Source organism: Lissotriton helveticus, chromosome 5_1 (assembly GCF_964261635.1).
Source record: "Lissotriton helveticus chromosome 5_1, aLisHel1.1, whole genome shotgun sequence".
Taxonomy (NCBI): Eukaryota; Metazoa; Chordata; class Amphibia; order Caudata; family Salamandridae; genus Lissotriton; species Lissotriton helveticus.
In genome coordinates, this window is record NC_136065.1 from 1,366,556,106 (window position 1) to 1,366,570,526 (window position 14,421).

At 42.7% G+C, this 14,421-nt stretch overlaps 1 protein-coding gene across 3 annotated transcripts in view; it reads left to right on the forward strand.

Moving 5' to 3' along the window:
• BLTP3A (bridge-like lipid transfer protein family member 3A) overlaps window positions 1–14,421 on the forward strand; it is a 571,303-nt gene that overhangs the window by 147,232 nt on the left and 409,650 nt on the right. For all 3 annotated transcript variants that reach the window (XM_078644270.1, XM_078644271.1, XM_078644272.1), the window contains exons 9-10: window positions 9,103–9,189; window positions 12,504–12,668. In XM_078644270.1, coding sequence (XP_078500396.1) covers window positions 9,103–9,189; window positions 12,504–12,668 — 252 coding nt within the window. The remainder of the gene's footprint in view (window positions 1–9,102; window positions 9,190–12,503; window positions 12,669–14,421) is intronic.

Genomic DNA, 14,421 nt, shown 5'->3' on the forward strand with positions numbered 1-14,421 from the left:
CGAAAGTCCAGAAGGAAAGATTTGTATAAACTGGCACAGTGATAACACTGTAGGAAGTACACTTCACAAAAAATGCCACTGAGTTTGTGTTAATGAAATCTAGATGTAGTCCCAAAACCTGCCAATCAGTCTTGTTTTGAAGGGTATCAAAAAAGATCTTGGATCTAGTGTCAAAAATTATACTTGTTAGATCCTAAAGCTTGCTTGCTTTCCTGTATCAGTCAACTTTAAATCCATTTCTAAGAAATTATGCAATAAATATATTTTTTCACTAAATGTTTTGAAAAAGTCAAAATAATAATAATTTCAGGAGGCTTTTGGTACACCTTTCATAATCTTACATAAAAAGAAAACACCTAGAGAGGAGTCGACTGTACTAGGACATAGTTTTGATACCTTAGATGGAGGTACCAAAGAAAGATGATGACTCACAGCATGTAATTAACACCCCTCCCGGCATTCAACATACACCACCAGTGGAACAAAATAGGCACACAGAAGACAATGGGTATGTTGCAGGGGAAGATTAAAAAGAAATGTGGAATTATTATTTGACCAATTCTCGATCAGCAGATATTTATTTGTACACATTTAGGACATCACCGTCAGCCAAGATTAACTCGTAATAGAAAAAAATGTAAGTTACATGACAGCTACAGGAAGCTCTCTTGACTCCTGGTTCAGACGTCTACATCTCTATAGGTGAAAAATCGATTCCTGCTTTTATTGACCTTGAATTGGTAATGGATACATGTAACTTTACTGAACTAAATGGATAATTCCATGAATAGAATCTAAATACAGATCTGATCCACAATGTTCCACATTAGGTGATCCAGAATCTATTTTTAAAAAGAAAGCTCAAAGCTATAGAATGACATGACCGTTATCTCTGAGTAAAAATGTAGTGGACAAAGTCGTATAATCTGTGGGGAAGTCATTCCTTGGGACATTGCAAATTCTATGGTTGTCATGCTAGACATGACCACTTACAGGGGGAATATATTCATAATATTTAATTGAAGAGCAAAAGGAGGTAATGGAATTGTCCATGATGGGCACAATTGGTGCAAAGCACCAGCAGCAAGGTGTTTCCCAAAGTGGCAGACAAAGCAAAAAGATGCATAAATCTGTTAGTAACATAGCATGCAAGTCCAGCTCAGCATTCACCTCTTCGGCCAAGGGATCGATGCTATGTTGTAGTGCATCAATAGGCACACTTCAGACAGCCACCCTGTAGGAGAACTACTACAAGAATGGCATCCAAACAAAGGCCCATTGTGTAATTGCTGTTTAAGGCCAATATTAAATTCACCTCCCCACCCTAACATGTAGTCATGACTTGTAGTGAACCAACAAAATTGTTTATAACTTTATCACTTGGCAATTGTGTTCCCTAACTCCCGCTGAACAACGTTGTGTCCTACTACCAATGAGATGAAGTCCAAGACTCAATTTTTCAATGTAAGAGAATATACAAAGTGTGTTCTGAGCTTTAAATGTGTTCATGATCCCATTACTACCTTTATAAACAACAAACACAGTAACATCCCTGGTCCTGTATCAGAATATCATTCCACCCATAATTGTCAGCGAATATTGCCCTGCAATTGAACATATTTTAAAATGTATGTCAATCTTCATTAATTAAACATAATGTCAAAACCGAGAAGTCCGGAGTTTCATGCTTAAGAGGTTGAGATGGCTATCAAGGACAGCAATTATGACCACCATTTCTGCTCGGAGCAAGGTGTATGTGTGAACCTAAAATAACATATGAATGGATCGAACAAAAATTGTAGTGAACAATTTTTAAGAAAGTGCTTTTTGTGTTGATTATGTAAATAAAGCATACCTTTCACTTAGGAGATCATTCAGAGCTTTTCTGGTGAGTGTCTCTTATAAAGGATATAGATAGCTCCATAGATGTAGTTGCAGAGTGTACTCTCAACGTGGCACGATATAGCCTGGAGTCTTGAAACTCCCTTTACCATTAATCTCTATTAACTTCTGCAAACCCATTGGGGGCCCGCTGATCGTCTGCACTGAACCCTTGGGTTAAAATCCAAGTAAATGGAAACATTGTGTTTCTGATTGTTCTCCTCTCTAGTTATTGTCAGGCTAAGGTCACTTTAGTTTAGCTCACAACAAGACAGTCTGTCCTGCATCAGTTCAGTCCTTGGTGAGTAGTAGTCTCTGTGCACTATGAACTTTCTGGACATTGGTAAATTGTCAGATACTTCTCAGAGGAACGTCGTAAGGACTATGTCTGGTTTGAGTTGATTCTTGGAACCTCACCACCCTTATTTTATTGCACCACAGACGGCACTCCGAATCTTCATTTTTCTCTCTGCAATGCTTAGTCTTGCCTTCCACTCACTTGTGCATGCTTTTTAGCTGTGTAGCCTCATTGTACATAAACTAGTCTTCTGATCAACTTCATTTCATTGGCTATGAAGCTGGCTGATTTTAAGTAGGAAGTTTTCCAACTTCAGTCCCACAATCAAAGCTTGTTTATTATTATCTGGATAGAAGTAGAAGAGGCTGCTAACCCCTGCATCCCCTCCAGGTTCCCACCGAAAAGGTAACAAGCTGGCCTTAACAAGCTAATACGTTAATTAGCTATTTTTATTGCAATCATATTCAAATGAAGAAAAAAAATGCTGCTGCCTAAATGAGATTTTCATAAAATTTTTATATAATAAAAAATAATTAACCTTTTAAGTAACTTCAATAGAATACTATGGGTTCTTCCTAGCAGGCAGATGTAGTATCTAGACCAAGAACAGAAAAGGTTTTTAATTTTAATGCATATCACAGGAAAATATGATTCTTATTTGCAAAAAGAAAATATACTATTGGCTTTGCATTGCTGTAATCTGTAAACAGACATGGATGACTGAAAACAAAGAGAACAAATGCATGGAAAAAGTAATTAGCTAAGTAAATGTATTGCTCGCAGACCCTGTCACTGAAATAGCTTCTTTTTAGGCGGATGTATCTGATCGAACAAACTGCTCATAGTGCATGAGAACCAAAGGCTGAAGTAAGCTGACCCAATGCTCTATAATGTGCGCTGTGGTGAATGGGAGCAAAGTGTGAATGACAGACCAGTGGATGAAAATGGTTGAACCAAAACCACTCGATGTATGTATATATCTATGAAGATTTTATTTAGTAATGTATTTAGCCCAGGGTTGGCGATACTTAACCCCTTCTACGCTCATGACGAGCTCAGCTCGTCATGAGCGTAACCTGTGCTACGCGGATGACGAGCTGAGCTCATCATGTAACGCAGGATTTTTAAAATCGCAGCGCGCAGCGGGAAAACCGCTAGCGCGCATGCGGTTAAAAAGGCTGTGGAACTGCATTTTGAGAAAATCAAGTGTTATGCTTAGAGTTGCCTATATTCACAAGAAAGATTTTCAGTATATCAGCAGCACTTTAGTAGTTGAAAAAAAATTGTTGTAGTTTCAAATAACATGACAATCCACAACAAATTAATGCTCTTCATTTAAGCATTAAAAAGTGAAAATCTGAATGAGAAAGGGAATCTGCACTCGTGTTTGTACAATTATAGAACGTTTAAACGATAAGTGTGCTGTACCAGATTAGTGCCTGCCCACTGATACCTAAACCATGAATATGGCCCAGTGTTGTGACTCACTGGGACTCTGGTACGCACTACATGAAATGAATTATTCCTTTAAACCATTATGCGCATTTTGTCCAATGCAATTTATTATGATTCCCAACAATATTCATCAATGTCATCAATTCTATGATGCAAATTTTTACACTGTCATTAATTTATCCGTAACATACTTCAAACACAGGTTTACAAACAAAAATTCAAATTAAATGAAAAGGACAACCCAATGCATTTCGGGGCGACAATGCCCCTTCGTCAGGGGTCTGTGAAAAAAGGAGGATACAAACAAGGAGAATGTTAATCATACAAGCTAAACACTGTTTACATCTTTTATATCAGCAACATTGCGCTTTGAAAGCTTACCTAAATCCTAAAAGGTAATCTGTACCCTGTGTCTACTTGATGTGAGCATTTCAATCAAATATCTGCGGAAAAAATCAAAAACTAGGGTGTGTAAGCATATCCAATCCCATTAACAATGTTTACCTATTGCACTCAGAGTTATTCAAACAACCTCACAATCATGAATTTTTTTACCTGCGCAAACGTTGTTGGTAACCGTTCTATGATGTGGAAAAAGTGATAAAGAAGAAACCCAAGTAACTACATAATCAAGAATGAAATGCATATGCATTTTTTCAAAAAGTATATATAACGAAGTGTAGCTCACCTGCGTGTAATGTGGAGCTTGCGGTCACGTAGAAAAAACCTGTGGCGGACAAGCAACTAGCGTCAATACGCGTGTATATTCAGCTTGCGCTTTTAAGATGATACACATCCAAAAATTATTTACCTGCGAGTCTAAACGTGCAGGTTTCGACCTCGCTGCCTTTTTCACGTGTATGCTGTGAAAAATAATATTGAAAAGTCTGTAATGGTTCCGCGAACATAACCGTAATCCACAAAGAATACGACTGTGCCTTATTTTAAATAGACTGTAATCACCACTGGGTATGGGTTCCCACGCAGTAAGGCCAAACCCTGCCTTAACTATGAATATCACACAAAATGCCAATACTGCCAAATTCCTTCAATTTACTCTTTTATGTACTACATCCGATTCAAACAGAATGCAACCGAGACTTTTCTCATAGAATTAATCCATTCAAGATTTGCATTTTATTTACAAATATTTTTCTTTTTTGTATTTTTCAAATAAACGAATTTTTCTTTACAAAAACTTTGTTGAAGCACAGAACAACACAAGACATTGTCGCCCCGAAATGCATTGGGTTGTCCTTTTCATTTAATTTGAATTTTTGTTTGTAAACCTGTGTTTGAAGTATGTTACGGATAAATTAATGACAGTGTAAAAATTTGCATCATAAAATTGATGACATTGATGAATATTGTTGGGAATCATAATAAATTGCATTGGACAAAATGCGCATAATGGTTTAAAGGAATAATTCATTTCATGTAGTGCGTACCAGAGTCCCAGTGAGTCACAACACTGGGCCATATTCATGCTTCATTTAAGCATGTCACAGGACGTACTGTGTGCTTTTTACAAGACTTTGATAAAAAAATAGCTAATGAGGCCATATTGTAATATAGTTTGCGTACAACGTCAATATCCCAAAAACATTTCCCAGCATTTGGATTTTATCAATAATATGCACATTGTACGAAGAGAAAAGTTTTTCTCCTCTCTTTACTCAATAATATTCCTATGTAGCGTGTTCACTTTTCAGATAGTCTGTGCTCTATAGTGGTCCCCAGTCATCTCACTGATCATCTCATTGTCTGGATACTGTAAAAAATAGTTCTTGACTACTAGTGAGGTCACCCATTTAGGAAAGGCATTACTAATTTCTATTGTCTCCTTCAGTCCCCGTCTTGAGATGTTAAACCTTAGTATGCCCTTATGGGAGAAGGAATTAGGGGTCATGCTAGGTGACCCTTCATGGATACATATTTGGGCGCGAGACTCTGCCTCTTCCATTTGCTTCACCTATGAAGAAAACAGTAATACAATTCTCTTGATGATATCTCTCACCAGTCTGACTGGCGGCTATCTAAGATTCGAACCCAGAGCGATGGAATTGTAAGACCAATCGAGGCACGATGGCCATTTGTTGTGGTTTTGCACCTGAGTTTTATTAGTTCTGGAAAGAGATACTAAAGCAGATTAAGGCCCTTACAAATATTACTCTATACATGGAGCCTACAACTTTATTGTTAGGTGATCAGGGCGACCACTTAGATTAACCATAGACAACCATTTGAGGCCTATTTCTCATCCAATTCCTCTTTGCCGCACAGATAACAATTGCATGCAAGTGATAAGCTCAAGTGCCCCCAATGATCCAAATGTGGTAGCCCATAGTGCGGTCACTATACTCCATGGCAGCAGTGGTAAGGGACCAGGTCCCTAAGATAGAGAAAATATGGGCACCATTCTGTGCTTTCATGAAACCCCAGAGTAGAACTGGCCTGGGACTTGGCTGACTTCCGAAACTTATTCAAGCTTCTGGTCTTTGTGACCTGAGCTCCTCGGAAGACTCGGTCCCAAAGGTAGATTTTACACCTGAATAACAATAACCCTGGTATCCGCAATGGCTGAGATTAACGAACCTTTAGGTATGCTTACTCTTCCGATCTCTCACATAGATGCTGTGGGTTGGGAGTGGAGGGTAGATAACCCTGAGCATTCAGGGATGGGAGAAGGCGTTATAAACTAAAGTAACAAAGAGGGATCGATACCCTTATGTTAATCGCTCACTTTGGAGGTTGCGCTGTCTACCCTCCCCCTCCTTTTTTTCTTTCTCTTTTTTCTTTTCACTCTTTTCTGTTCTCCAGTATTGGATATTTCATAGATTCACATGCTTGAATTATTCCCCGTCGTCGACGTGGGAGTTCCACAGTACCATAGTAAAGCAGTATGTATCAGCATCATAGGTTATAATGGCAATACAAAGTCAGTTCAATAACCTATCAATGTACTGTAACCAATCAGGTGACAGCACCCTTTAGAACACGCCCAACAGAGGCTGAATCCCTCCAATTTTCTACTGAACGTTGTGGAAGGTAGTCTCCCTATGCTCAGTTTTTTCCTTTACATCTGAAGATTTATCTATAACTACTAGGTCTGAGACTTCTTAGAAGGCCTTTTCAGATCCTGCAAGACCTGTGGGAAGAAAAAGCGACACATGGATGATCCACATAGAGATTGTCTTTACTGCCTCTATCCTCAACATCAAGTAAAGGAGTGCAAAATATGTCACACTTTCTCTTCTAAAACCCTAAAGGACAGGGAGAGAAGGCTACTTCTGTGGATACAGAAGTCTAAATCGCAGAAGAAACCACTTTTGAGGAGGACAGTGATACATCTGTGAGAACCCACAAAAGGTCAAGATCATCTGACCAAGGGGCTTCTGAGGAGAGCAGAAAGGCCTTAAAAAGGCATCATAAAGACCCTCTGAGAAAGAAGAAAATAACTCTCTCCACAGAGGTGGCCTCCGCTCAGCCTTCTACACCATCTATGAAGATATGGGAGCTTAAGCATTCTTCTTTCTTTGAACCAGCAAGGTAAAGAAATTCTCTCAAAACCCTGTCGGCATCGCAGTGGAAGCCGGTATCGACGGCGCCTGTCACCACATTCTTGTCTACAAGACCATCGTTGTCGAGAACTTCGATGATGGCCGTCGACGCACTCATCTCATCGACAATGGTGATATCGTCCATCAAGACACCATGAACGGCAACAACATCGACGAAGCCAGCGACACCGTTGACGACTGCGACGACGATGGAGTTCCTACCGTTGCCGCTTAAGTTCACATTCACATATTTGATGGGACTGTCCACAATGATAAAAAACACCAAAATAACAAAAAAAGCTTTAAGACCTGAATGGACCTCCCCAGCAAGGTCTCACCTTTGCCACCAAGACACTTGTTAGACCTAGAAGAGCCGGACGACGATGGGCCTTTTGGGAGCAGCACACAACTCCAGGTAAAATTCCAGGAGGAAAATGGGGAAGAGAATTAATATCATAAATATTATGCCCCTCCCAAGCGGCATTACGAACATTGCCAATACCATCCTCATCCTTAGCCCAGGTATGATGAAGTGCAAATGCCCATATTGCCCTATCTAGACGACTGGCGGCTAAAAGCCTCAACACAACAGCAAGCTGCCAGAGCTCCCATGCTTTGCCACTCACTATTTTACAGACTTGGCCTTACAGTGAAGTACCCAAAATCTTTAACTATCCCAATTCAAACTATAATGTTTTTGGGTGCCAACCTGGATACAATCAGAAACCGGGCCTATCTATAGCAAGACAGGCAGCAAGGTTTGACAAACTTAGTTCTGAAGATTTCCAAAAGAAAGTCTGTTTCAGTGCGGCTGTACAAATGGCTACTCAGCATGATCTCTTCCGCAATAAACCTGGTCTCACTGGCACGACTGAAGCTTAGGGCACTGCAAAAGGAGATCCAAATGCATTGGATCCAATTGGAATACTCCTTCGATCACTTGATTAGCATTACCCCCAGGATGCTAGAAATGTTAGCAGAGTGGTCTCAAATATCTGATCTGTGACGCGTCCTCACATTCTTGACTTCAGTACCAGACTTCATCATCATGACCAATGCGTTCTTGGAGGACTAAGGTGGCAACCTGCAGATCTAAGGAAAGTGGTCAAAGCTTTTCTATCACTAATAGCAGGAGCCTCCATGCTTGTCCGTACTTCCGAAAAATTCATAGCCTCATATGCAGCCCTCCTTGTTCCTTTTTATGTGCCTGACCCTCTGGTCTGTACTCTTAACATGTTCGGGAAGTGAACTCTTAGCATGGTGGTCATTAGAGGACATAAAGTGCTGAGCACATTGTCTTTAATAACTAAATTTTAGTAAGGTTACAGTGAGGTGAAGGTGCTATTAAATAAACACTGTTGTTCACATCATGGCATGTTGACACTGTTTACTGCCGTACCTAAAATTACTGGGGACTTCCAATATGAGATGGCTGGGAATCATTCAAACATGTGACTCTTCGAGCAATTTCAGTGCTGGAGAACTCTAGTTACAGGTAAGTAACTTATGTATCTCATTGAGACTCTCAAAACTCTTGCAAAAGAGAGTTCGATCTGTTTACAGCTAATTTGAGTAGTCTTCATTCTTTGGGATATGTGACAGTAGTCCAAATAGAGGCTAAATCAGTTTGTTTCCTTGGATCACGTTATTCTGTTACGGATCCATTGTAAGCAAGTATGTTTAAATTCATTGATATGACTAGTCTCTGGTCACCAGAACCTCTCACTATGCTTAAAGATTTGCTCAGTGGTGTTGCATTACTTACTTAAGAAGACTTGGTAAGAAGGCTCAGAATTAATATATCAGTGATACCATGAGCAAAGGTAGGACTGTCCCAGGTTACGGTGGGCTACAGTCATCATTGTGGCTTGATTAAAGAGTCTGATTTTGGCCTGCTATTTATTCCAGGTGCTGCGAAACAACGAGTGACAAACGGAGCTATCCAGCTCACCTTCAGGAAGATGGGCTTCGATTACTACCCGTTTCACCTGGCAGGTTCGGAGTTCCAGTCTTTCTTTTGTGTTTTGGGTGCTTTTACCAGGATATTTTGTTAAGCTTTCAGTGACTTAAAGTAATAGGAGTATAGTGAATACTGATAGATGGATTCTGTCGTTTTTGATCAGTCAATCGTTGTGCTCTTGGGAGGAATACTCTTAGTCAATAGGCCTTGTATAAGATGGGGCTAGGTGGTGTAACAAAGCGTTCAGCTGCCCGGTGCCCTGCAGAGTGTGAGTAGACCCTGGCTGTGCTCTCTTAGCAAGATGTGGTGGCGTCTACCATCCCTCTGCAGCAATTGTTTTTTTTTTTTTTTTTTTTTTTTCAAAAACCTTTATTGTGCATTAAAAAGACAAGATACGGGCCCACAACCCACCGGCTGGCCACAAAAACGTGAAGGCACTTGCGCATACAATATAGCGACATAATAATACAACACTACTACAAGCGAGCATCAAAGACCACAGCTGAGATCATCATGATACTGTGACGAAGGAGCAATGAAGGTTAATTTTTAAACATTTTTCGTTGCAACAATAAAGGTCAGCATATCACTTACAGATCAAAAAGGCAAAATATATAAGAAGAAAACAGAGTCCGTGTAGGCATAACAGCACCAAAGTGACAAATCAATCTGAAAGGTCAACAGCCCAAAAGTCAAGCTTCCCCAGGCGGCACGGCGGCCAAAGTACGTGTAACTAAGGCAACAGCAGGAGCAATCGAATCAACGCACGCCGCCCCCCGCCCGCAATAGTCCGAGACACGGACCAGAAGAAAAAGAAGAAAGACAAAAGAAGAGAAACAAAGGCACCATAGAAACTAAAACCCGTGAATTGGAGACCCCTCTCCCACCCCCCACCCAACACGCATGCGGAGGCTACGGCCTACCCCCCCCCCCCAGCAGTGTGTCTGTCGCCCAGCAAACCCGAAATATAGAAGAGGAAGAGAAAAAGGAAAAAGGAAAGGGTTAGGAAAAAACCTAAATCATGAGAGTAAGAAAGGAACATCCCAGTCTAAGACTCCCATAGAGCACCGAAACCCGGAGGAGGGCCAGAACCAATTATTCCCAGACTCCACAGCCCGCACGAAACCCACACCCCACCCAAAAAGGATCAACAACAGGACAGATTAATACAACTTGAGGTGGGGAAAAGAAACATTTAAAACAGCGCATTCAAACATAGTAGAAAGCGTCCCAGTCCGAATCATCGCCCGTAGAACAGACAAAGTCAGTGAGAAGAAAACCATCAGCCCTGGCCCGAACGTCGAAAGCCCACCAAACATGGCCACCGCTGGGAGCTCACCGAAGGCAGAACAAAAGGACAAGATGGCCGCCCCCAACCAAGAAGAAACAGGAGAAGATGAAGTGAAAGTCTCGATTGAGCAATAAGTCCAGTGTCCAAAAATGCCATCGTCCCCTTATGTACAGGATAAAAAACAGTCCACCACCTTAGAAAAAAGCCTTTAGAGGGAAAGGCGGTCAGGAGGGTCAGCAGCCGAGAAGGCGGTGAGCAAGGCAATGGGGACAAAAGCAACGGCATAGTCACAATTCTCGGAGGGGGGGGAGACAATGTAACAGCAGCTCCATCAACCGACTGATACAATCCGTTGTTGCCAGGAATCATCCGCTGTATCGGGCACGCATGCAGAAACATATTATCCATTTCAGGAGTGATCGGAAGCAGCAGGGAGCCGGATCGCGTCAGGCGCCTCGGGGCAGAAATGGCGTCGTCAATCTTCCAACCCAGCTGCTGGGTGCATCGCAGCCATGTGTCCCGTAAGCCGGCGAGCGCTGCCAGGATGTCGCCATAAGTCAAATCCCGCTGCGGTTCCAAGCGGACCAAGACGCAGGTCTTTGCCGTCGGGCCGTCACCACTCTCAAGCCTAGGCAGGATAGCACCCCCGGGAGATAAGGAGGCATTCATCAGCCCGTCCTGAAAAACCAGCGTCAGCACCATATCGCCGATGAAACCCCAGTGGGAGGGGGAGGGCGACACGGACCCCGGGAGAAAGGTCGGGACGCAGGTAGAGACACGGCTTGTAGTACAGAGTTGTGCTTCAGGCGAGGAGGGCGACCCTAGGCAGGAAGGATGTCCCAAAATGGAGGCAGCTAAGCTCGTCGGCAGAGGAACAATGGGAGGCATTACGAGAGGGGAATCACACCTCGCCAGTATACATTACAGCACAGGGGGAATTCGCCACATCCGCGAAGGATAAACGCCATCTCCCACAGCAGCCGGCAGCAGCAACGCAATCAACAGCGCCTCCCCAGATCGTCTCTCCGACGTCGGTAAAGCAGCGCCCAGCGGCGGCGGCAGGCAGAGGGTCCAGGGGCAACCATGGAGGAAAAGCGGCGTGTCCAGATCTCCGCAATACCAGCAGGCAGAGACTTCGGAGGAACGCGAGCGGTGTCAGCGCGTTTCAATCTCCATTATACCGCAACAAAGGCACAGGAAAAGAGGCAGGATATCGATGCAGGAGTGAAAGGCTCGCGGAGCCGGGCGCTTACACGACCGTCCCGACGGCCATCTTGGCTCCTCCTCTGCAGCAATTGTTGCTAAATAAATCAATGGGTTCAGCCTGTTCTGGAATCGCTGGAAGCTTCACCCTTGGGCATTATGCATGTGAGGCAGGGAGTTTCAGAGAGGTCTCCTGAGGAGTGACTAGCTGATGTGAGGGTGCTTGATTCTGTGTAAGGAAAACCTGTCTATATTGGCATTGAATGTTGCATGAAAATACTCGCTCCAGGGTTGGATTTTAGTCTCTTGGAATTCCTTGAAAGTAAAGTGGGTCTTCTGGGGTCACAATATCTTTGTTGAATGTGTGGAGGTCTGTAAACTTGAATCTCATGTGTAAGGGAAAGCCAGCTTCTGTTCAGGTTACTCTTGTATGAGGGTGTATGAGTATTGAGGAATTAAACCAGACCTCATTTTGAAATGTTAGATCTTCAGGTGTATGTTCAGTGTAATTGGTCAGTGGGTGAGTGTGGCGTGGGATGTGATCCAATTCTGTTAGTATTCTGAAAGTGCATTGCCGTGGTGTGGATTCCTTTGTTTCTGTATGTTGTATTTCTGACTATAGGTTATGGGAGGCTAGTGGCTGGAAGTTCACTTCTATGTGACTGTTAAAGGGGTTTGTATTCTGGTGGTGGCAGTGGAAATGTGTGTGGAAAGTTAGGAATGAAGGCCATACTTTTATGTGGTGAATGTAAGAGCAGTGCACGGGACTAAGTGCCTTATGTGGTGTTGCAGTTGTGTAGAGGACACATAGTTTACTTAACAATATTTGTAACCCATTCTGTATTCATTTGTCAGGAGACAGCTGTGCACATTGGACCCAGCACTGCCCAGCAATGGAGACCCGAGCTGAGTGGGCCGCAGCTCTTGAAAGTCAGTTCCAGAAGAATGCTGATGCGTTGTTTGATGAGTTGGATTCTGAGAGACCGCAAGCAAACGAATCTCCCTTTAAAAGGAGGCCAGGTAACACAAGCTTGACTAGTAGCTTTTCCAGCTGCATTTCTGTTATTGAAATTAAGATTGTCTAGCAGCACATTTAAGTACAGTCTACTAAATAATTCTTAACTGCATTAAATATAAGTGGGAACAGTGTGAAGGAACAGGACTGAGTAAAAGCAAGAGGATCTATAAAAGGATCCTAAGATACTTCTGAAGCTTTTGTGTGGAATCAAAAAAGAAAATAAATATTAATCTCTCCAGTGAGAATTTGAATATTCACCGCTTCTGTGGATGCCTCAACTCGAAACGGGAAATCGCCAGCGATAGAGCTCCAGGCGGCTGTGCTGTAGCCATATTGAATGAATGTACAGCTCATTGTACATGGGTTCCTTTCCCCTTTGTTTTTGCCCCGATAATCTTTGCTCCCATAATTGTTTAATATAAACCATTGTAGTGGTGGGTTTGTAGAACTTCTCATCCACTGCAGTGTTTCACAATACTTAAAGGGTGATCCTAAAGACAGTTAAGAATGTATCAAACGGAAAGATAAGGGTTCATATCTTCTTTAAATGTTCAGCAGGTAATCTATTAAGAAATGAATGAGGTAGAAATGCGCCGGATTATCTCCCTCCTCTACCTGAGAGCATTTTAATACAGCAAATGCATTACTGATTGCGCAATGAAGATTTCAGGCTTGCAGTAGTGCTCGTTTTTTTGTCCAGTCCTTACTCTGCTCCTGTACATATGGTTCACCACTCCCTACCTGCTATGCGAATGCCATATCTGGGGGGGGGGGTCGGGGTGGAGGTGAGAAAAAAATATATATATATATATATCTATATATATCTATATCTATATATATAGATATATTTAATCACCTCCTGGAAATTCACATAGATATATATATATCTTTATCTAGCAGCCCGTCCCGACGTTGTCCAGGAGCAATTAGGCTTCAGGTCCCCCGCCCGCCCCGACGTTGTCCGTGGGTCCCCCGGAGCCTTCCTCCATATGTTGCAGTATTATACCTCTATGTTTACTTTGTACGCTTTTGTAACCTGCACACATAACTTTTTCCTCCTGTAATGCACTGTTTGGTTCACTTTTTTAATGCTCCGTTTGCTTCCTCTTGCTACCTGCACACGTCACTTTTTCCTCCTATACCTCTATGTTTACTTTCTACGCTTTTGTAACCTGCACACATAACTTTTTCCTCCTGTAATGCACCGTTTGGCTCACTTTTGTAATGCTCCATTTGCTTCCTCTTGCTCACGATGTACGCTTTTGTAACCTGCACACGTAACTTTTTCCTCTAGTAATGCACCGTTTGGCTCACTTTTGTAATGCTCCGTTTGCTTCCTCTTGCTCACGATTTTAATTTTTGCTTCATTTTTCCGCCGCTTACCGCTCGTAAATAAATAAATAAATAACCTACCTCATCCGCCGCTCACTGCTCCTCCCCGCCTGTCCGCCGCTCCTCACCGCCTGTCCGCCGCTCCTGTCCGCCGCTCCTCACCGCTCCTCCCCGTGCCATGTCCGCTGGTCCTCCTCGCGCTCCTGGACGCCGCTCCTCCCCGCGCTCCTCACGTCGGGCACGCACGTCGCGGCCGGCGCTTCTTCCAAGGGACTACTTTTTTTTCGGTAAATTTTTTAAATAACGTATATTTATTAAGTTTATATAGCCTATGTCCATCTGCACACCCTGACGATTACAACGATGTATCGGGTGTGTGGATTGGCGCTGTGGTTCCCGAGTTTACCCGCCTCAAAGGTTCAA